The sequence below is a fragment of the Lepeophtheirus salmonis genome, chromosome 3 (assembly GCF_016086655.4).
Source record: "Lepeophtheirus salmonis chromosome 3, UVic_Lsal_1.4, whole genome shotgun sequence".
Taxonomy (NCBI): domain Eukaryota; kingdom Metazoa; phylum Arthropoda; class Copepoda; order Siphonostomatoida; family Caligidae; genus Lepeophtheirus; species Lepeophtheirus salmonis.
The window spans coordinates 10,290,724-10,316,435 of NC_052133.2; the positions used below are offsets into that span (position 1 = coordinate 10,290,724).

The 25,712-nt window shown below is 29.1% G+C and overlaps 1 protein-coding gene across 1 annotated transcript in view; it reads right to left on the reverse strand.

Annotated features, from left to right (window-relative positions):
- Positions 1-7,956: 7,956 nt before the first annotated feature.
- Positions 7,957-25,712, reverse strand: part of LOC121114169 (uncharacterized) — a 270,674-nt gene continuing 252,918 nt past the window's right edge. The window contains exon 3 of the mRNA XM_040708039.2: positions 7,957-10,165. Coding sequence (XP_040563973.1) covers positions 8,085-10,100 — 2,016 coding nt within the window. The 5' untranslated portion in view covers positions 10,101-10,165 and the 3' untranslated portion in view covers positions 7,957-8,084. The remainder of the gene's footprint in view (positions 10,166-25,712) is intronic.

Consider the following 25,712-nt stretch of genomic DNA (forward strand, 5'->3'; position numbering starts at 1 on the left):
CCGCCTGTTCAAAGTAGACAATATCGTGATTGTAACCAACATATTGTGACTATTTTAAATGATTATGAAAATCATGAAAATGTCGATTATTTACGGGCTATTGCTCATAATATTGTATTTTAAATATTTCTTTCTTTTAAAATTGATTATGTTTTTCTATTATCTCATATTTATATTCGTTGTTAATTTAGAAAATATATAGAAAATACAAAGTTAATAGAAAATAGATCTGCAAAAAACTAGACTTACTTTATTTTTTGTTTTTTATTTGAAATTGGTTTATTAATATAGGTGGGAATTAACCGGGGGGGGGGGATTTTCCGGGAATCATATGTGATGCATACTAGATAAAATAAATACATTTTTTCCAGTTTTTGTGTCTGAATTGACGCACCTAAGGAAATAACGGAAGATTCATCATCAGCATCTTGATTTTTATATCCAATAATCAATTATGCAAATCCGGTGAAATTCTTATCTGTCCCCTTTTTTAAATTGTAATCCGAAAAATAATTTTCTTTCCTTATACTGTTGTCATTATTATTTAATTATTGAGTAGTGATCTTTCCTTTTATACTAAATTAAACTATATTCTAAATCTAATCAAACATTTGTGTGTGTTCATAAAAAACAGAACGTAACCCTGAGGGTTAGTTGTGGAGTTATTATTGTAAGTCCTTGTTGGACTCGGAGTGAAATTGAGGATCAAAATCGGAGTTAATTCTAGCTTATATCCTTTTCTCCTTCCTCCCTTGTTGCTGCAGATTGTAGCTCATCTAATAAAACGTCATGAGTATTATTATTTCTCTCCTCCAAAGCTTCTTCAAATTGTTATGGATACCACTTTGACATATGGTTTCTCTTTTATACTTTTTCCTGTATTATAAGGTGTACATAAAGCCACATAAAATCAACTGCACCCTTCTGCTTCTTTTAGATGTTCATAATAGATAAAAATATACTTTTTTTCTAATTAAGAGTGATAAGATCTCCTGGTTCTTTCTCTTAATCTACTTAAATTGGTACATTCATATCTACTTACAAATATATAACACATTCTCTTAATTAATACTATTGTAGGTTTGCTCCGCGTTTCCCGGAAATTAATAAATTGAAACTGAATTCTGAGCATCAGCTACATATAAAAGAAAAAAGAAAGAATTATTCTCATTTTATGTTGATTCATATCTTTGTACACTTTTTTTAAAAGATAATTATTAGATTTACAGAAAAAAAAATCAAGTTGAATTGTGGTTTGCTCAACTTTAATAATAATATTATAGTAAAAAATAGTTTAGTCTTATTCTCCCCTTTTTTCTCTATCTCAAAACCTAATAATCTTCCTTCAAAAAGTGTGCAAATATACATTCCAGCATGGACGGAGAATATTTATAAGAATTAACAGTTTTTATTTTTGTTCAATATTAAGCTGTTCTTTGTTAGTAAACACTTAAAAAAAATCGAAATATGCTATTTTAAGCCTGCTTTTGGCCTTTAAGGCCAAAAAAATGTAAAAACAAACTATCTTTCAGCCTGAAGAAACTTCCATATTCAACAAAATCCATTCATTGGTTTAGCTGTAATTCCAGGACACACACCCACACGCAGACATTTGCATTTTATATTAGGAGGGGGAATATTTTTTTATTTTCCAACTCTTTGTTTTTAACTAAGTATATCATTTTCATTATTGATCATATCGGATCCTAACGGTTTACACGAGTACTAAATCTCAATCTGAGTAAGGATTATTAAATAATGGCTATTATTAATAATTATAGTATCCGCTGTTATGTTATAAATAAAAAAATGGAAATCAACGTGGTCACCATGAAAATATAAAAATTTTTTTGGAAAAGAGAAGCATAGCTCTCATGACGTTTTATTAAAATGGCTAGGATCAGATATGCGATAAAGGAAGTTAACACAAACCTCACTATGTATCTAACGATGATATAATCAGGAATAATTAAGACTTAAATTTTTTATTATACTCCAAGCTCTACGAAGAGTTGCACATGTAACACCATAGTAAACCATCAGAGATACTTTTCGTTTTTCACGCACAAGTGATTTTTTTATACGCACAGGTTTCTTAAATAAAATTAAAACTTATATTTAGTAAGTAACTTCAAACAAACCATCATTCATTATAATTAATGAAGAAAATTGAGTGCACTCTATTATTAGTTATTTCCCGAGAAGTGAACTTCATTATCTGCTACATAAAAAATCCTATTGAACATTAGTTTTTCCTCATAAAAAAGGAAAGTTACTTTAGGATTTGTTGACGAATTAGTCAGCCTTTTTTGTAATCAGATTTTATTTGAGGATCAGCATTTAAGTGATTCTTGCCTATTTTGTTCTCCTACTCGTTTCAGCTGCTTATAAATGATCTAATGAAACATCAAGACAGCTTTTTATTTATTCTTCGAATTGTCAGGGTTACCATGTTGATTCTCGGTTACGTTTATTGAAACATAAGATTTTATAAAATTTAGAAGAAAACATAACATAAAAACAAATCATTAACATCCAATATATTAAGCAGATGAAAGGTTGAGTTAGTGAATAATTATTATTTTCCCTCCTTTTTTTTATTTAATATGGCCGAAATCCTTATTAGTAGCACTAATTAGAATACTAACTTCTTCTGCATTTATAACTGAACTAAGTTTCTATAGTAAGAGTAACTCTTTTCTATATTATTTAAAAAATATATTTTAAAATTTATTAAAATATAATTTTATTCAGGGTTTTGTTAAAAAACTGTTTCCAAATTTCGTTTAATGACATTATTTAAATTGATTTTTTTTTTCTATATTTGAAATGACCATTCAACAAAAAAAAAATATATTTTTATTATTATTTTTGTCATGACCTATTTTTGGAATTAAGGATTGAACTGTGGTCCCAGTGGAACCATCCTCATAAATAATGTATTATTCAAAATTGTATTAATATGTTTTTTAACTTTATCATGAACTATAAGCAACTATCTGAATCAAAAATTGACCTTTTTCATTTTGCGTAATTGCAAAAACTATTATCATGTGTAAAACGTTGATTTTGTCACATCAAATGATGTATCAAAACGAGAGACTGAACAAAGAAGAATTATTGTTCCATGTTTGTATCTTAGAAGTTACTAAACATTTTCTGAAAATTTATATGTATTTCTTAATATGTTTTATAATCATATATTTTGCCTGTCAACAAAAAAACAAACTAGAAGGATTTTTTCCAAAAAAATAAAATTATTAATTTTTATTCTTTGACGAATTATCGTCAATTTTTATCAACAAAAATTATTTATACTAGTCTTTTATATTGACAGGGTTTTGTGTAAAACGTTTTCTTCGTCAAATAATATATTGTTGCAAAACAGGAGACTGGACAAAGAAGATGAAGTGCTCTTTGTTTGTATCCTATAAGTTGCTAAAATTCTGTGAAACTTTTTGTTCATATTGGTATATGTTTTCTAATGATATATTCGGCGTGTCAATAAAAATTCAACCAATATTTTTTTTTTACAAAAAATAAATTTGAACATTTGAATCTTTTTTTTCGAATTATAATCAAATTTCTATTAAATTTTTTTATTTATGCAAGCCCTTGCGGTGTTTTTGAAAATAGACTAAAAATAATTAATATTGATTGTCACAAAAAAAAAATGTTAAATTGATGGATTTTATTATAAAAACCCAATTGGGGCCAATATATGTAAGTCTATTAAATAAAATAAAGGTTTTAAATTATAGCTAAAATTCCTTGATTCGTTACTCATCCTACAAATTTAAATTAAATATCTGTAATTAACTCAAATATGTATATAAAATATTGGTCTGTAAATATTCAAGGAACTCTAGATACCTGGAATAAAGACGCCATTTATCCTTTTCAATAATGAGTAATTTTTCTTATATTATTTACCATAATATATAAAAGTAAAATAGGGCTTAATATATTGTGTTTCATATTTTTAAATACAAAACTACACATTTCAGCATAAATTGGTCTTTCTTAGTTTTTTCTTATTTAGAAATTTTAATTTTAACAATTATTTTTGATATTTTGTTAAATTATAACTTTTACAAATATCAAATAAAAACTCATTAGATACGATGTAATTTATTTCATATAACGAAAAATGTATCCGAATACAAATTATGCACGAATAAGTTTAGGTGTATACATAAAGTATAAGTAGAAGGATCTGACTGTAATAAAAAAAATGCAAACAAAATGGCGTCTATTGCTTCAATGTATCTTAAACTCATTGATGTAACAAATGGGCTGAAAATTCCCAAACTATACAAATAGGATTTTTTTTAAAATTGGTTTTTTAAAAAAATATTATTATTATTTCTAATTATTTTTATATTCCCTTTATAGAGTGGAGTCCCCACAACATTTTTCCAGCCATTGCTTTGCTTAAACAGTATTTTTTCCTTTCAAGAATCAGTGGAAAAAAATGAAGACTATAAATATTTTTTTAAATCATCAGTTTTATACAGTGAGCCCATCAAAGAGTATAAAAAAGTAACTTTTGTAGAAATTAGGGGAAATTGTTTTTGATCCATAGTTTTGAAAATAACAAAAATAGCGTCATACTTGGCATAATAACTCACAAACTTAGGAACAAATTGTCATGAAATGTCGACAGCTATCTTTTGAAGGTTGCTACTAACTGAAAGTGATGCAAATTTATAAAATGTTGCCATTGATGTGTAACGACGAGACTTTTCAGCCCATGTGTTGTATATGAAATTAAAAAGTATTTTCTCGTTTGTTTGTTTTTTGTTCAAGATTATTTTTAATTTGACACATCACAAATATGAATCAATATAAAAGCACAAGCCACACAAAATGTGCATTTCATTATTGTTCTAAGATGTATTGTTTTGGCCTTCATCGATAACATATACTTAATAATCATTCTTTTTAACATTATTATGGTTTTATTCAATAAAAAACTTAAAATGGATTATATTTGGTTGCGATTACTCATCATTTACACACTAAGGAATGATTTATAGGTGCATTATTATTTTTTTGTTCTATGTAACTGTTTTGATTTATTATTAAAATGATAATTTGGCCATTCCATAGCGAATAGCGAAAAGTTTTCTCTTCAACTATTCATAATTTGGTGAAATTTAGTATATACAATTATACAGAGTTTGTATTTTAAATCTGGAACAAATTTAGAGTTTAATATCTTGGCAACACTGATATCTATATTTATGAACGTATGTTCATCACATTGAACTGAATAAACTATTTAATAAAAATTATACATTCCTTAAGATATCATCCAAATACGAACGCTGTGCGGCAATTATTCTGTTCTGTTTCCTACCGCAAAAACGCAAAGGGAATGTGACCTTCTAGCTCGCAAGATCTAAACCCCTTGAACTACTATGTGTCGGACATCTTATAAAGAGAGTCCATTAAACATGCAAATAACACTCTAGACTACCTTTTTTATTCTCGAAACAGTGGCCAACATTGACAATGACTTCCATATCTGGACTTGTGCTGGATTCAGGGCCCGTTTGGAGAATGTGATTGAAACTGGAGGTATTTGGTTTTGTATGATAGACTGCACTATGGACCCCTACATGTAAGAGCAAAAGATTTTTTAAATATAGATTTATTTTGGTAAATGGATCGTAATATAGTTTCTCCCTAATTTTTCTGGCTTTCAAATCCCGACATTGTATGTAGTTTTTTATTAGTAATACACCAACCACGTTTTTTATGCAATGAGATGATTTGCACAATTTTTGGAACAACTGTGTTCTACATCAAATTTCTAACAGTGAATCTTACTGAACCTATGTTTCAATTTCAGCTGAAAAGTACAAATAATTTAAATTGTGTTTTATTAAAAACATTGTTAAAATACAGTATGTTCAAAAATTGATGGTGGTAAAATATCCGATTTGCAGTTAAAAAAACATTTTTTTTGTCAGAATAAAATGAAATTTGGTTGATACAATCATTAGGCAATATCCAATTTTTTCGGATGCCAATATTTTCAATGATTGCATCATACATCAGTATAAAAGGGGTCAGAAAATACAACAGCATGTTAGTTGAAATTAAATATTCGAAATGGTGAGAGGGCACTCTTTGGAGACCAGGGCCAAGGCTGTTGGCACGATAGAGGGTGGATCAAGCCAGAGAGACGTTGCTCAAAGCTTACAAATTCTTCTAAGGACCATTGATAATTAGCGTAAGAAAAGGAAGGATGGACAAGCCCTTGTAAATCAAAAGGGTCGAGGAAGGAAGTTCAAAATAGTAAAGTTCCCAAACTAGTGATTTTAAATTCTTTGACCAAAAAGATGCTACCCACAAGGAAACTTGCAGCAAGATTGACTTCAAAGGGCTACCCAATATCCAAGTTATCTGTCCACAACTACCTAAGGTTTTCTTTGAATGCTTTGCCATACAAACCTCGTCTGCACCACTAACTTTCAGAACACCAAAGGAAGGATCGACTTCAGTTCTGTCGTGAGCGGATACACTGGACTGCAGATGACTGGAAATGTATCCTCTTCAGTCATGAAAGTTTATTAGAGCTATTTCGTGTGCCAAATCCACAAACAGATCGGGTTTGGCTAAGAGATAAGGGAGATGTGAAACCCACTTCACTGTGAAATTTCCTCTGGAAATTCAGGTTTGGGCCGTTTTTGGCAGTGTCAGATCTTCACCTGATTCTACGAAACCAAACTGTCGATTTATGGACATACTTTCATGATATTTATTATACTATAAGCTTTGATCTTAAGTTTTACATTGTGATTTAAATGATAGTCAAATTAAAATCATTCTTACCTCTGAATATCGATTAAACTAATTGTAAATATGGAAGGAACGTTTACAATTTTTTGCTGTACAGATATTATTATTACAATTACAAATGAAATACAGCCTATTTCTATTCATTTTTTTAACTGATTAATTATAAGTAAGCATTAAACTATTACAGTTACTCCATCTGATCTAAAAATCTTCTTTGAAGTTCAGAGGAACGGCCGTGTGTCGAACCTATGCACATTGAGTTCAAGATAATAATTTCTCCCGAGCGCTTTGTCCTTTGAGCTACGTTGTTCCATTTTTTAATTTATATAGATTATTTTTTTAAATATTATTAAATATATGTTTATCTTTATTATAAAGCAAAGTTTGTTGGTCTGCGGAGGAATCATTTTTGACTGATTAAATAATATTTTAGAACTGGGTGACTACTGAATATAAGAAATAAGTAAACAAAATGAACATGTGTTATTTAAGCTCAAAGATTAATAAATAAATAAATTCTTAGTATCTGTAAATTCAAATTCAAAATTAAATTGGGAGGGCATAAAAAGTAAATGACTTCTTTTATTTATTTAAAAATAAAATATATGGTGGCTCCACCTTGTACATAATATATATTTTTAAGTTTGGTAATGGCCAAGTAATTTTGTTTTAAGGTTTTCTTAAATATGAAATTGAATAATTACCAATTACAAGTAAATATTTTTTTACTATCTATCTTTCGGTGGAGGACTCATTTTTGAAGGTGAGCCTACTATCTTAGTGTGACTACTTAATCTATCGAATGATTTATGTAGCAACGAGCCTGAGAAGCTACGCATAGCATTTTATATTTAAAAAAGGACAGAATAGTTCATATATATATATTAATTTAGCCAAATTTGTCGGTCAGTCTTTATGTTGAGGATTCAATTAAGAGAGTACATTATTATCTTTGAACTGTGTCACTATTTGATCGAATAAATAAAAATGTAGCAACTAGTATGTGTACTAAAGCTCAACGTGTCCTTATAAAAAAAATGGTCATTTATAGTTTAGTTACTACAGAGTTTAAAGTAAAAAGTTTCAAAAGTAAGATGCACCTTGAGAATGACCCATGGCCAGTTTCTCATTATTAGACAATAGAGATTTACACAATAAGGATGTGTTTTATTACACTTTTGTAAAATACATTATTTTTTAGTTTATTAACATTATAACAATATATATAAATTTAGTAATATCAAGTCCGATTAGGGTACTCCTTAATAAAATTATTAAACAATAGTATCATTTTTGTCCTTGACAAGAGCTTCCAACAAATCCCTCCGGGACTCATATTCATGGAATAACAAATTGCTTCGACTATTATAGTTTTGATCTCCTCTCTGGCTCGTTTCATGTCCGTACAAATGAAGTATAATGGGTCCTTTATTATTATTAATGGAGCAAAGAGAATGTGCAGTGTTTCGCTTATCTCCTACTCCACCATTACTGCTGGCCTCACCCTTATAAAAGAGCCTTTGCTTCTCTGCGTCATTGTTATCACGTTGTTTCTTATGAACAGGAGGCCTGGAGGGATAAAATGCATTGTCTAAGATATCTGGTGGAGGCTGAACATAACTCATTCCACTGCATGTAGTTTGACTATCTCCACAGCCTGAGTCGTCTTGATACTGGGAAGAACTGGATGTTGCTGAGCTAGGTTTGGAAATGATTAGCTCATCCTCTTCTGGAGGCCTTTGGTGATACAACTTTGAGTCCTTGTTCAATTCCTTGAGTTCTATCCGTTCCATGATCTCCACATCTTCTTCTTCTTCTTCCTCCAAAAGAGATTTGTTTACCTGGCCGATGATGCTCCGTGTCTTTTCTGATTGAACTTCTTTTGTACCTGAACCTCTTCTTTTATCTATTCCCACAGAGTAGGAAGTGATGGACTGACGACCGCGGAGAAGGATTAAACTATTTTGTCTTCTCTTCCGCCGTTCCATGAGAACGACGAAAACTATCCCTCCAACAAGGAAAAACATGACCAATCCGGTAGCAATCCCAGTCACGAGAAGAATTGAAATCTCAGGATGATCCAAATACGACATCACTGACTCACTATATACCAAAGTTACATTCCCTTCATCAGAACCACCCTCGTTCTTGGCCACACAGGTATACTCTCCTGCTCCAGAGTGCTGGACATTTCGTATTGTTAAATTTAACCAAGTATTTATAGCCCTTTCTTTATTGGAGGGCTCTAAATGGATTGAAATGAGCTTTAACCTTGTAGTTGCTGGACCCATTTGAAGAGTATAAAATTGCCTCTCCCCCATTCGGCCTTCGTTTAACGGGCCAAGTGAGTTATTCATAATAATTTTTCCAGAACGAACCCAATATATTTTTGCATTTGGATTTTTATCCACAAGACACGGTAGAACAGCCGTTTGTCCTGACGAAACTGTTATCATGGGATTAAAAATTTTGACTCGAGGTGAACAAGCCAAGGAATCGATTTTTAGCTCATTCCATGTAATACCTTTGAGTTTTTTGGGCTCAAAGCATGATGTAGGGAGTGAAAATAAGTTATTGGCCATCAACCATGTCCAAAACTCTTGAAGACGACAATCACAGTGCCATGGATTCCTTTCCAGTGTCAGACTCTTTAATCGGCCTTGCAGAGTGCTAAACACGCTTCGGTTGATGAATCGGAAATTGTTATCGTTCAGATGAATTACTTCAACTGCAGAAGACAGGGAGTAGAATGTTTGGGAATTAAGCTGAGTGAGCTTGCAATGCGATATATCTAGAATGCGAAGATGTGGTATTGGAGGAAATACATAGGAATCTAGATTTCGGAGAGGATTATGGTTTAGACGTAGCTTTCGTATCCGTATGTTTCCTGTAAAAGTACCCGCAACAAGGGAAGTAATTCTATTCCAACTCAGATCCAATTCAATCATGATAACAAGACCAGAGAAGGCAGTTGGATCCAAGTAGGCAATGGAACAGTTTTGCAAATATACTTTTTGCAAATTAATGAGTCCCACAGACTCAAATGCCTTCTTTTTGAGAGAATGAAGATAATTATGGTTCAAGACAAGAACTTGGATCTTATCCGGGAAATGAAATATTGGAAGGGATGTAAATTCTTGAGATTCACAATTTGCTGTACGCTTTCCATTAACCCAGGAACAAGAGCATCCTGGACTGCACTTGGTCCAATCATCTGCATCGGATCCACCAGAATAAGATAAGGACAAGAGGAAGAGAAAAAATAGGAAGGAAAGTGGCGTGTAGGTCATGCTTTCTTGGAGTTTAGGATATGTTGAACAATGATTTTATCCTTATACATTGAACATGAATCACTCTGAAAGAGAAATATAAAATTATTATCATAATTAATTTTATTTATCGTTGAAACTAAGTGAAATATGAAAATTGCTTAACTTAATATATGGGTTATTTACAACTTGCAAATTTTTTCTATTAATTCAACTTTGATATTTTATACCTTTCAAACACATAAGGTATATTAAAGTATTTTTTGTTGTATTCTATTTTTTGTTATATCCAGAATCATTATTAAAACTTATGAAAAAATTCTAGATTATCCTGTTTTCTGAGGGAATTATAATACACTTATGACCCTTTGGGCGTGAAAACAGTTTTAATCTTTAAAGAAAGTTATGTTTAACTGCTCATTTTTATATTTATTATAAATTTGAATACTTTTATTTAATATTTATTATAAATTTGAATAGTTTTATTTAATATTTATTATAAATTTGAATACTTTTATTTAATATTTATTATAAATTTGAATACTTTTAATTAATATTTATTATAAATTTGAATACTTTTATTTAATATTTATTATAAATTTGAATACTTTTATTTAATATTTATTATATATCAGCATTAGTACCCGGCATAGTCTGGAATTATTAGTAGTCGACAAAATACAAAATTTGCTGTAATAACATAAAAGATAACACTCCATCAAACCCATTGTGTTACCTTCTGTTGTTCATGCACACACTCACATGTAGCTACTTACTCAATACATAGATATTCCCTCCTCAAGAATAAAAAATAGTAATAACGGATTTGAAAAAAAAATAATTATAACGGATTTGAAAAAAAAAATAATAATAATATGATTTGATGAGCCAGGGAGAACTGTAGTTCATTGTTATACCTCATTTATTTATTTTTAAATTATTGAAAGTACTTCCTGCTATTTTTTTCTCTTTTTCTTTAATATAAGTTGACATAAACGCCTGCATGATTAAATTCATTTCGTACGTTGCTCCTTGTATATGATTCTATATACATTGCACAAAGTTACGTCTTTTTATACATTCTGAAATTATTTTTTATTACCTCATTGGCTCTCAAGTTGAATATATGTTTATTTTTTTATGAAAAGTTAGAAAGATTTTTTTGTAAACGAACACAAATTTCACTCAATTCAGTCAAATTTGATTAACTCACTGGTTACTCAAATAGTATCTTATGGTCACATTATAAACTGCCCTAATTTATCATAATGTAACATTCTTTTAGATTGGAAGAAGCAAGTATTGATGTTATTATAAATACCCAGAATTGCTACTTTGTTTTATTTTTACACATTTCAATATTTTTTTTTCATGTTAAATAAAGATAAATAATAGAAGAGGATAATAATGTAAACAATTTGAAGTAATCTTTGATAAATAACCAAAAAGAAATTAAACTTCTGTTATAAACAATTGAAATTTATGTACAGGTTATTATTTTTACAAGCAATTTCTATTATTTAATAAACGTAAAGGTAAATTATTAGCCATACATACATTTAAAGTTACTTTTTGGCATATTACTCAACTTGTAGACTCAGATATTGTAATTTGTGTATTTTCATTTCAATTAGGGGGGAAAGATCAAAGCAATAGGCCACGTCTCGTAGGTACTTTAGCTGTTGATTCAGTATTGCTAATTGATAAATAATAGTAGAAAATAATGGTGCTAGATGATTTCATTCCTAGTAAATTAATTCCCTTTTTTCCATTCCTGGTAATTTTACAGCCAGTAAATTTTTTTCCATGTAAATTCATTCCCTCTAAAATGCATCCTTGGATATTTCATTCTCACTTTGAAGATGGATATTTAGTGACCTGATACAGTTTATGTTTCTAAACTACTTAGTAGTTTTTGTTTAGGGCTGTAGAGGGGGGAGGGCAGGGTAGTTAGCAATCGGCATTGGAAATGAGTGATGAGTCATCAATAATTAGTGACGGGTGGGCACGGATATGAATGATTTATGGTGTTTGTACCATGAGAAATAGAAGAAGAAGAAGAATAATGGCGGGATTTAATTCTATTTTGAAAGGTATTTATATATTCCACGGATCGGGATTACATCTCTACTCACTATTAAAGATTTATCAAGACGTCATTTCTAATTTATAAACACCATAAATCATTCACCTCCATCCCATGGCATCACTCATCTCCAGTGCCGACTGCCGACTGCCCAGGTCTCCCTCAAAGACCCTAAACAAAAACAACTAATTCCTTTATAAACATACCAATGATGTCACTAAATATCCCTCTTAAAAGCGGGATGAAATTACTAGGAATGAAAAGATAGGGAATTAATTTACCGGTCACGGAAAATAAAAACATTTATTGGTATAAGCGAAACAAAATTTTATTTAACCAAGAATTTATATTTCAAATAATCAACTAATTAGTAGTTATATGGTACATTCTATAGAAATTTTACACTGGTCTAACCTAAACATTAGTCCTATTAATAAAAAAAGACAACGCAGTGAAACTAAGCTATTATCTTCACAATCGACGAATTTATGTAGCCTAATTTAAAGATGATTTAAAAGGGAAATGAGAGGTTTGATTAATTGACATAATTGTGATTAGATTTAATGGTTTCTAGAGAAGTAATGCATGTAAATTATCATCAATCTTCATACTATACTTCATGAATTGTTTAGTTATTAAAATGGTAGGTTAGTTAAATTATTTATGGTTTTCATAATATTAATACAACCAATGGTTTTTATGTAAGAAATATATTTCAACATTAGTGAAAATGAATATTATAATCTTTTGCCTTTGTATTTTATCATTTTTATTATTTGATTGTCTTAAATAGCGTTAGTCACTAAGCATAAGCTTCTCTTTGATTTCAAACGCATATTTATTCCAATATTTAACGGAGTAAATCCATTTAACTTTTAAATTTATCATACATTATTATATTTTGGTAAAATAAAAATAAGTTATGGAATTGAGTTATAAAAGAACAAAGAGAAAAATGAAAAAAAAATACTCAGAGACAATAAAATCAGTCATTTACGCAATGTCACAGATTAATATCAAGTACACAAATCCTTCTGAAATACATAGTTGTTATTAACGCAAAAGAAGTTGGCGTTCGTGCAAAAAATAAAAGAACAACTTTTATCTATGTTTAAAAATAAATAATTATTTGGTTAACATTGTATTTTTAAGTTCGCTCTCTTACTTAAAAGGTATTACTAATAATTTATTTTGAAAATGGATTGAGTTTTTTTTTTGGGTTGCGAGTATTAGAATCATGTTTCTTTTGATGGTGTAGTTATATCAAATATTCGTTATAATTAGCCTAATAGAAGTTATATATAACTTCTCATTAATCAAACGTGAATGATGTCATTAATACATACTAGAGAAGCCTTCTGTCATGAAGAGTTTTTTTATCACTTAATAATTAAGTTATTCCTTATAATTTTTGTTCATTTCGTTTCTGGAAGAAAAAAACAAACATTTCCTATTAAAGAAGTTTAAAAAGTACTATTATATATGAAATGATGCTATGATAAACAAAAATCTAAAAATGAGATAGTTGCCATGGGTTTTTTAATAGTGTTTATGAGGAGATCAATTAAGTTATCATGACGTTTCATGAGACCAGAGTTCCAAGCAACTGACAAAGGAAATAAATAAACACATATCCCACACAAAATCTAAAAAATACATCGATATGAATTAATACAATATCAATACTCAATTTTACTCTGACTCCAAAAAGTCACTCTTATAACTAAAGTTGTAAACATTTTAATTATTTTAAAAAATAAACAGGCAATTAACTTTGTAATCCAGTAAATTGAAGAATCTTTATGAGGAAAGCAGCCCAGTAGTGATTAGGGTAAATTAAATTAGCTGCAAGCAGTTAATCAATGTAGGAAATAATCAATAATTACCTATGCGTGTAATATTACCTGTTGGATTCATAAGATTAGCTACATACTCCTGTTAGATGAAGGAAATGCACAAAAATCCTACTCTGTATCTAGCAAAAACATTTGTAGCAAAAAATATTTTGCCTGTCCTTATGCTTAAAAAAAACTGAAAAATAACAATGACAATTTTTTTTTTTTTTGAAGGTAAGCAGCTTAGCTGTCATCATGTTTAAATAAATAAAAACAGCTATGAAAGGAAGAAAATAAACAATAAAAACACTTCATATCTCGTAACAACATAGGCAAGACTTCACCCGGTGTCTATCCTCAACATGGACTTGCACTTAATAGTCCCCAAAATATGCTCAGCGTTACTCTCCGTCATTTATGAGCTCAAACATTTTAATACATTATATTAGATTATCCTTCCTCAAGAGAACTGCTTCAGATGATAAATAACACTGTTCATATTGCCAATAACAAAGAAACTGCACGGTAAAAGATTTACATCACGTGTCATGTTTTATAAAAAAAAATCTCTTTTCATGTTTTTTTAGTAAAGCAAATTTTACTTTCAGACCGAAGTTGTACTTCAAAAAGTTTTACACTAGCTGGAGGTCATATTTTTTACAAATTTAGGAGTAAATGTCATAATTTTGACTTGAGATATGAATGGATTGCAAATGAGCACAATTTTCCTTGCTGTTTTATCATTATGTTCCAATTATTAACTTTGTATTCTCAGGAGAGAAGGAATAATTTTGTGATTTTTTCAAATAAACAACTATTTCATTAGAATAAAAAAAGGTAGTATGATTCCTTGTGGTATTAAAGAACACATATATACTTAAATAATTACCTTGAATATTCCCTGTGTGTTTTATTTAATTGAGAAGTCAAAAAAAACTTAATATTTTTCTCCTAAAAAAATAAAGAATAAGAAATTCATGAGAACTTTTTTATTACTTACATATATTTCAAATAGTGATGTGATGTCACATTCAACTTTTTATTTACCAAGAGTAAAATAAATATATATATAATTTATTTGGTAAAATAGGAAGTAGAATAAAAATGGATCAAATAATAATAAAAAGAAATAGAAAAAGGTTTATATACACAATAATTATGTAAACTGAAGGAAAAAATATAACTAGACATCACATACATATACAAAATCAAATGCTCAAAAATAGTTTTAGCTATAATGTGATCGAATTGAAGAAAAAAGTATGATAAAACTATTAGCTTTTACAAATGATCCTTCATTTTACTGGATTTGTGTAAGATAAGACACTTTTTGTAGTAAGTGTATTCAAGATACCTTAATTAATTATTTATCTTTTGAATGCTTAAATGTTTTGAATTAATTGTTATTTTATTTAAATTTTCCTTCATATAGTGTTTTTATTTAAAAATATGGCTTTGAATAGAAATTATACTTTAAAAAAGGCTTTAAAGTTCAAATCTACTTCGATGAAAAATTCTAATGGATGATTTTATATTCAATGGCTTAAATAACAATTATTAACTTTGGTTTTAGCCGGTGGGCGAAAATGATGTTGCAATGTGTTAGGTATAGAAAGTCTTCTTCGATTCTGTTGTCCACTTGTATCATTCAGCTAATGCGTTGCTCTTTTAGTTCATTATATATTTTATTTTGTGCGTACATAACATTCACTTTTTTAATAATTGTTTTTAACAAGTTCATGACGGTTCACAACGATAATTTTTTGAAAATATATTGCAGCCCTTCCTGAGCAAAGGGAAATAAAGAAAACCTAAGTTTTTGAATTTTTTCTCACCTTAGTAAAATAAGGATGTAGGTTCCAAACACAAACCACTTATGACATTATTCGTAATTTTTAAAAAATGACCTAATTTGAAGGATAAGTAATTATTGTTTATATATGAACTAACGCAGAAGAAAAATAATATTTTCTCATAAATTCTAAAAGTTTATTTCAAGCTCCATTAAAAGTTTCACTCGCAATTGATTTCCTGTATCATGCGTTTGTCTCAAAAAAGAAAAAGAAAAAAAAGAATCCACCTAAGGGATTATATTTAATTCAATAGATAAAGAGTTTTATCAGTACATCATTTGGTTAAAATTCATTATATCTTTTTTAGTCCATCTCTAATATATTGGACTTAAATAATTTTGCACAATTTAGAAAAGCCTTCGCCAAATCATAAATTTCACTTTGATTACAGTTGACAGATTGAGCCCATTTAGTATAACTTTAAGTATATATTAAGCTCGAACATAGTTTGCTATCATTTATTTATTAAGGCTGCATTAATATTCTAAATATTGTTATCATTATTTGATGTTTAAATGTACTAGATAGTAGAGAAAAATTGATGATAATACCACTAGAAGATATCAATGATGATGTCATTAAACAATGCTTTTTCACAGATACTTTACGTTTGGGCACATCAACCTCTTCTTTTATAGCTCTTGACCAAAAACGGCACCGTATTTGTATCGCTATCTCATCAATTTATACTAAAAAGTCAAATCATCAAGATGAGAGTAGAAATGGCACATGTTTGGACAAGAAACTAAAAATGTCAATACACCTTCTCGAAGAATGTGATAAAATTTAACGTTTACTACTCATGTGTAAACAAAAAATAAGTGACAATTTACAAGTCAGGACCTTAAAAATTGATAAAAAGTTTCCACGTATACTGATCTTAACATAAAGGTCATCCTCAAAATGCAGGAAATAATATATTCATGTAGATGCAACAGGAAACCCATTCGAATAAATTTGGAACGTGTAATCGTTAAAGCACTCGCCGTTTTGGAAAATTTCTATGACAATGGTCATTAACTTTCACATCAAAATTTTAGTGATCTAACAGGTGTCACAAGAGAGATAAATAAATGTCTTGTAAAATCAACCTTGTATAACCCTGTGCATCATTTCAATTAAATATAATCAACCTCCAATTATAAGAATGGGTGACGGGTTTACCCATTTCAGATGATATGTTTAGTGATTTAATTTTAATAAGTTTATTTTTTTCATCATTAAGAATATATATATTCTTGATTAGATGGATTTTGCGTCCAATTCGAACGCAATTAAACTGGATATCAAAATTTAAATACATAAATCATTTAAAGATTCAAAAAAATCATTTTTTATTTTCAGATAAATTTTTTTGTCTGTCAGACCTTTTTTCATGACTTGTATATTTTGAATATGCAAATGCTTTACTTTGCTGAAATGCATTTTTCATGCCATTACTTTACTTATTTTTGGGATATCATTGTCCCCTATAGATAATCATGAACAATGATAATCCAAAGTAATAGTTTCTCCAATGACAAAATATAAATACGTACCTAGTTACAACAATCTCCTCTAGAAAATAGTTGAGAATCACTCTATGTAATCACTTCATTAGTATTTAGTATAATAATCATTGCATTAATTATATATGATAAGGTTTTTTTAACATATAATAATTGGATTTTTTGGCTTTCATGATATGTTTGCACTGTATAATTACATAATACAGTCAATGTCTTTTCTAAGGAGGAAATTACCTGTCTTACGAGAATTTTTAAGAGTCACTTACGTTCTTCTTTCATTTATAGTTTGCATGCTGAAAGAGGCAAAGTTACTAGCATAAGAAAATGCATGGAATTAGTTCCAACGACAAACTTTTTTTGTACTTTTACTTTGAGATTTTAAAAGGCTTTTAACATTAAATATTCTATGAGTCTCCATTGAATTTTTAATTTATGTACTTTTTTCTCTATATTATCTCCGTTGGCGAACATATGGGTAAATAAACCCTCTATAATAAAATGTGTTTAATTATATAATAAATAAAGGTGAATGATCATAATGATAACATCCATTTAAATTTTGTTAAATTTTTTAAACCTATTTCATCCAATTTGTACTTGTAAATATGGTTATAGGTAATCTTGCCTCGAAGATATTTTGCTGCATCAATTAGTCATCCCTCTTCTTTTTAGATTTTGAATTGTATACATTCAGTCGATTCATTATTTCTTGGGATTTCAAATATTATCCTAAAATGTAAGAGATGCTTAAAATACCACGTGATGTTGCAATAAAATTACTACTACTACAAATATTATAGCTTCACAGTTTATATGAGTCAATCTACAAGAATTTCTTATCAAAAATAATGTGTTTCACTATAACAGGTTGCATGATTGGAGTTTGTGCTTCTCTGGATATTATTAGAAACTCATTCACTATTTCTTTTTTACAATTATTTATTAATTATACCATCATTAAAACCATCTTTTTCTTCTTCTCCTAGTGATATAATTGAAAACATAAAAAGGTGGTGATATGTCTTTTGGCAAAATCTCCTCGAAACAAAATTCAAGTTGCCGAAAATATTCCTAAAAAAAATAACCCGTAACGCGTAAATACGAATCAAAGAGTATAAAAATATTTGTATTTATATAAAACATTGAGAAAAAATATATATTTAAAATATAGTTATGGAATTTGGACGGAGATTTTTTTCTTTCCTTCTATTTGTTTGTTAGACACCAAGATTAAACAAAAAACTTACAAGTTGATTTTGATCATACATAGTACATAGGTTATACATAGTCAAAGTAAGAGACAAACAACTTTTGAGAGGTTAATGTAACTCAAAACGTAAGAAATTGACTATAACTTTGGAACAAATTGAGATATATAACTCAATTTTACTTAAGTCGTGGTTTTACAATCTACCAAGTGCCCCATTCTAGTTTTATTATTATAATTACAGGCCAAACTTGGGCTGCGTGCCACCTGACCTAATTCATAGTTTATTTTAAACCTTCAATTTGAACTGAGAATTCAAATAATCAAAATTGCAATACGATGACGTCATAGTAAGGGGGGTACAGGGACACATTTTGATGTGAGCTAATCAATGTTTAAGATTTAAATAAATAGTTTGACAAGAATTGAACTTTTCTCTACAACTGAGACTGACTTTTGAAGGAAATATAACTCTGAAATAGTTTAAAAAAGAATACACACTTTAGGCTTACGTTAGTCTCAACATAAAAAAAAACCAAATCTTTGCTCTACATTTCTATTGAGGCCCAAATATTAAGATAAAAGTAATGCATGAAAACTTTGTCCTCTACACAAAGTTTTTTTTTATCTTTGTAACTTACATATACATATATATTTTTATAAATTTTGAGTTGAAAATATTTTTAATTAAAAAATAATTATATCAGAAAATTAAATTTTTTTTTATTTCATTTTTCACATAGAAAATTAGTATCTAATTTCTTACTTCACTTCATTTCATAGGCATAGAAAATCCAAAACAAGGATACAACACAATGAAAACTCCTTAGTAATTGAAGTTCTTTTAGACAAGCTCTTCTTCATTAATTCATTTACCTAATTTTGAGAAAAAAACAAAACAAAGTAGTATAACTTGAAGTATTAAAATAAGAAAGGATTATACAGGGTGGTCTAGATGAATTGAGAAATTCTTTAAAGGCTTATAACAAACAAAGTAGACGGGGTAGAACCGTAACTTTTTCATTATTTGAAAGCAACATTGAATAACATTTAATTATTGCTAATGAAAACCACTTTTCTTTATAACATGGGCCGTACAACGATTAAAGCTTTGGCAGACCCGACAACCTTGTGTGGATCTAGCTTTACCATAGTACAAGTTCTAGTTTTGCAATTTTAATTTACATTCTCTGAATCGATAGAGTAGCTCAATGAAAAAAATACAACTTCCAAAAGACAGTGCACCAGCCCACAAGGCGAAAATATTGCAGAATGGCATGCTCACAAAACGTCTTCGCTTTTGGAGTCTAGATTTTGGCCTGCAAACAGCCCAGATCTGAGGCAATGATATTTTTATTTCGAAGGAAGGGTCAAACATGAGGGATGTGCTATGATGTCTTCGTCTTTGGAGGCTCTTAAGAATTATATTACCCATACAATGGCAAATATAGATCTGAAAGAGGTTGCTTCCTCTCCCGTGTGACCGAAGTTATCAAGAGAGCCCTATTTCATTATAACCAATTGAATGTTACTAAATGTATGTTTCAAATACTAAATATGGTTCATTCGTTATAATCCTTGAAATATTTTTTCCAATTTATCTGGACCACCCTTTACAGGATAATTCGAAAAAATAGTCTCATCAAAAACATTAAACTACCTATAAATTATAGTTTGAACTAAAATACTTTTAATAAGTCGAATATTGTAATTCATTTTATCAATATCTGATATAATGTTCTGGCCGGTATTATGTGCCGCAAAACATATTGCTCCATTAATGACTTACAGCTATTATAAACAACGTTTTCCAAAATAATTTCACCGAACATCCTCACGACTGAGCCTATAAAATGCACTGGCATCCCCCTTCACTAGTGTTGAGTAAGTTCTAATGTATTCACTCCAGGACATTGTTATTACTGGTCCTATCAGTCCTTCGGATCGGTTAAGACCGTCTGTTCTCCAAACTGTCAGTTTGGAGAACTTATTTAAAAAAAGAAGAAATAAAGTTTATTTACGTCATCAAAGACTGATATGCAGGACTAAACTGGAACGTTCTGGAAGGAGCGTCAGTCTTCTGTCCTAAATATGGACTGACACAACAGTACTTGTTATTATATTCTACTTTGCAAAGTCAAAAAAGTTAAGATCATGTGAGGAGGGACGTCAAAAGTGCTGAAAATGGCCTTTGCACCATTTTTGCACTTAATTTGTAGTTTAGACTCAGCCCTACATTCCAATAATTATAATTTCAGAATGGAAAATTTCGACACACAATCCTCTTAATTTAATGACGTTAAAGTAAATAAGACACTTATTCATCAACACCCTGTATATGGTCCTACTACTTCTAAAGAAAGACAATAGTACTTTGATTAATGCAGAAGGGCTTTTTTTCCATTAATTAATTAATTATTTGTTTTTAAAGGAGCAATTATTCACATTCTAGTTACATAAGTAATTACTAGCTATTATGAAATATGGGTATATTGGTGGAAATTGGTGCTCAATATATATAAATTAACACATCGGACTTTGAATAGTATATATTGACCACAAAATAATATGTCAAGAAGTAAATCTACGTGTACTGCTATTACTTAATCGCGATGTCAAGGCTATGGTATAGTGTGTCTTGTCAAGACACATACTTGTCAGGTTTACCATACCCAGTGGTACATGCAAACGGCAAGCGTATATAAATTAACACATTGGACTTTAAATAGATTATTGTTAAATAAAAGGAACGGTTGGATTGTATATATTGAATATTTATTTAGGTTATACGGCACATCCTTGACATGGTCATTTAGTAATAGTAGTACATGTATATTTACTTCTTGACATATTATTTTGTTTTAAATATATACTATTCATATATTTCACATAGACTTTATTTTTTTATTGAAATACAGGATGCTACAACATAACTTGCTTTTTCCACAAAACAATAAAATATTGTTTTAAAAAATATTTTATTTTTGTTTGTTAATGATGGTACACATTTAAAGTTTTGTTTCATACACTTTTGAACATCATATTAGATTGTCCATACATGTGATATTGTATAGATTATATTGTAAAATACATGCAACTTCATGAAAAATGATGAGTTCTTTTTTGATTATTCGGATAAAGTAATCAATATTTCATCATTTTTTTTTATTAAAGCTTTATGTTCTTTTAAAATAAGGATAACAAATTCTATCTTAATGAAACACCTAAATCAGAGTTGAAGTTTCAATAAGATTTTTTTAAATAATTATGTTATATTTTTGATGTTATATATAAGTTCATTTATCTTAGTATTTTAAATGATAATTACATGTGCAAAACGGATGGAGTAGTCAATTTTTTTACTATATTTATATAACAATTTATTTATTATCGTTCAAGTGTGTATCAGTTATCATTTAATACGTTTCATTTTTGAGTTGTCTATTTTTCCAGTTCACTTACTGCGTTATAAAAATGAATGTTCACTAACAATGGCTTACTTTTTTAAGATGAAAAGAAATTATGGAAGAAATGAAAAAATATATAATCCAACCTATTATAAGTGACATATTTTTTTAGGAAATAAATTTACATGAAAATGCTTTTTTCATGTAAATGAAAGACCCTTTTAGTTCTATCATTTTCTATTTGCAATATATCCTTACTTGTCTGATATAGGTTTATATGTAACATATACACATTCAAAATGAAATAAAACCCCATTCTCGGAGGAGTACTTAAAAAATATTAAATATGTTAAATAAAATTATACTTTCAAAAAAGTTAAATGAAATTAAATGCAGTTATTTTTTATTCTTTGTAAAAGTATGTAGAGTACTTAGAATGACAAGAATAAAAAATCGTGGAAAACAGAAAAAAATAATATGTTGAACATGTTTTTGTAAATAATAATAGAGTTTTAATATAATACTTTTTTACAAGGGGGGTGGATTTCATCCTTCAAATGGTCCAACGATCCTATGTAATAAATGCTATTGATGATCTTGCCTTTTCGAGGTAATCGATGGATAGTAAACGATACGTATCCTAGAATACTAATGCTATAACCTTACAAGACGACTGTTCTACGCTCTTTGGTTCATTGCGTGCAGTCCACTCTGTTGTCTATTGATTAGACACTTGGTTTAGTAATTTAGTCGCGTTTCATCCCTGGTCACATATTGATTAACAAATACGTATTTATTTCGCCTGAATCTCTCTAAAAAGTGTTTCATAGACACATTGTTTGCATTATTCATTTTTTAATCTTAGGAATTAGAATGAGTCAAATAAGAGTATACCAATGAATGATGTTAGTTGTAAATGAATTCATTTAAAAGAGCCAATTCAAAAAGGATATTTGAATACAAATAAGCTATGATTTATTATCTTTGATTAAAGATTGCCTAATGGTACATATTAAGGTTTGCATGTCAATGTTCGATTCATGTTTGAAAAGGGTTTCTAGAGTGTTTTTATCAAAATAGGTATAATACATTTACATATTTAAATACTTATGCACGTAAAGGAGTCACAGCTCCACACAATCACATTATTTCTAATGCATACAAAGTCACATGATTATTCTAAAGGAGTTACTTATGCCATTAACATTTTTTTAATTAGATTGTTTAGATAATCTAAAAATCAAAAAATATCTTAATGTATATTTTTGAATTATGCAAATATATTATTTTTGTAAAAGTTATAATACTTTAACAATTTTTTTTAGAATAATCCTATAAATTGATAGTAGAGTCTTAATTAAAAATTGTTTTTAGTTGACGTCATTCTACTATGTCTACGCCACAATTGCTTAATGTAATAGTTCTCAAACTTTTTACAGTATGTACCACATGAGAAAGTATCAATATCTTCAAATACCACCAGTATTACCATACTAAGGTTTCAATAGTGGAAACTTAACCTATTTGTCACAGAAAGACGTGACTACGATTTATCTTAGGCACCCCAAAAGAAAAAAGGAATGACGATAGAATGTGGATCCGAAAATAACAGCAGCATGACTAAATTACAAAGTCCAGGGGGTTGAGGTTAGGACTAGAGGAGGGACACAAGGAGGCAGGCCAAAGTTAGCCATATTGTTGCAACATAACTATAGGTTCCTGTTGGTTGAATATAGTTTTAATTAACTTCTTGATGTTGTAGACAATGCTTTTTGGCACAAAAAAGGAAAAGATGGTGTAGGGGTTGGCCTCTTTGATATTAATTCAACGTTTTTACATTTTGAAACATGATATAAAAACAGAACTTCTGTTTTTTTGTTTTCATTGTCGTCTAATTGCATAATGAAACCTCGTAACTAAAAATAATGGGGTTGAAATTAAATTAAATGCTAGTGCATGTACAATTTTTAACTGACTGTTATGAAAAAAAAAGAAAAGGGAAAATGGATAACATTTTTATCTAATAGACATGGTTTCTATTTTTCTACTAAAACTTAATTTTTTTTTTTAACCATTGGTTTATTTATATTAAGCCAATTATCAGAAAATTTTAGTTAGTTTTATATTTTATATATTCAACAAAAACTGATTTTGAGGGTTGCAAGAAATTTTTTATAGGAATTTTTTTTTTTTTAAATGTTTTTCTTTGACTTATATGACATTAATAAATGTTTGACTATTATTTGATACAATTGATTAAACATTCGTTCAAATATTGAAATATAACGAGTGATACAATTGTCCCCATATTCTCCTTATTATCTTTTATTTACCTTAATAAAAAAATCTAGGTAAATATAATAAAAGATATATAGAATTATTAAATTTTCAAAATTCCTGACTTTAAATTTTTTCATAGCAAAACTTTTCGAAATATCGAACACAAATGTTTCAATTGTCACTTGTCTTCCCAACCAAATAATGAATTGTGTTGTAAACCTTTGGTTACAAAAAAAAAATGCATTTTAAAAAAAAAGATCCTAAAAAAATTGCATATTTGTTTGTAGATTGTGGCAAGATGGTTTGTTTGAATAGCTTAATTGTCCATAAATTATATCTAAGAATAATAATACCGATAATTACGAGTTTGTAAGAATTTTCTTTATATTGTATATTTGTACATGAATAAATATTTATTTTTTAGGGGCATAGAACGAGTAACTTAAATCAATATAAATGACTATTTAATTGACTGTCCATTGAAATGGATTATAATCAAGAGACAAAGTAAACACTATGTAAGGTGGTAGAGTTGGTGTTTATCCCACCATTAGTGAAAATCCTTTTTACAATACGTTTTGTGAACTTAGCAAAAAAGAAACCTCAAAAATTAAAAAAAAGTTGTATACATAATAAACATTTGAACGATAATGGTGATTAAAGCATATATAATTAGTTACCAACATGAACTCTCTAACTTTCTTACAAGTCTAAAAGTTACACTTGAACATAATTAACGAATTTCCATTCACGCACTCCAAGCAGTTGGGTGTCTCCAAGACCTCCATCTACGCTGTCACTAAGTCAGAAAGGTTGGAGAGGAAAAAGAACATGTCAAAAAGATCAAGCTGGTTTCGGACAAGTTAGAGAAAACAGCTCAAGCCAATTTGCTGAAGTCTATCAGGGCCCTTTGCATGAGATCTCAGGGTTTCACACCAGACTATCTGGAGAGCTATCAAAAAAGTGGATGGAAATAGCCTTGTGTGAGTGGACAGGCCTCTTTGGATACCAGCAATGAAAGAAACCTTTCTATTCCGTATCAAAACTATTTTGAATGAGTCTTTTGAGTTCTTTCTTTTTGACACTTTTAACACCGTACAGCTTACTCGACTACACCTATGGGGTGCATGTCGAGGGGAAGCCCAGCAGTATCTTTTATCCAACACCAATGCCTTCAAAGCCACTGTCATCCAACACTGGGGCACCATGTTAGAGAACTACATCCACATCCAAGATCTTACCCCACCTGGAAGCCATCTTTGGCGCTAAAGGAAGCTACATTAATGATTAAGATACCTGAGACACACATCTATTTATAGTACTAGTTATATTTTTTTCTATTGTTAATTAATAAATGATATCTTGTTATAGTTTAAATTTAATAGATTTTAATGAAACATTCGGTACGTTGTAGTTTTTTTTCTTAATTTTTGTATGTGTTGAATGTTGAGTTGACA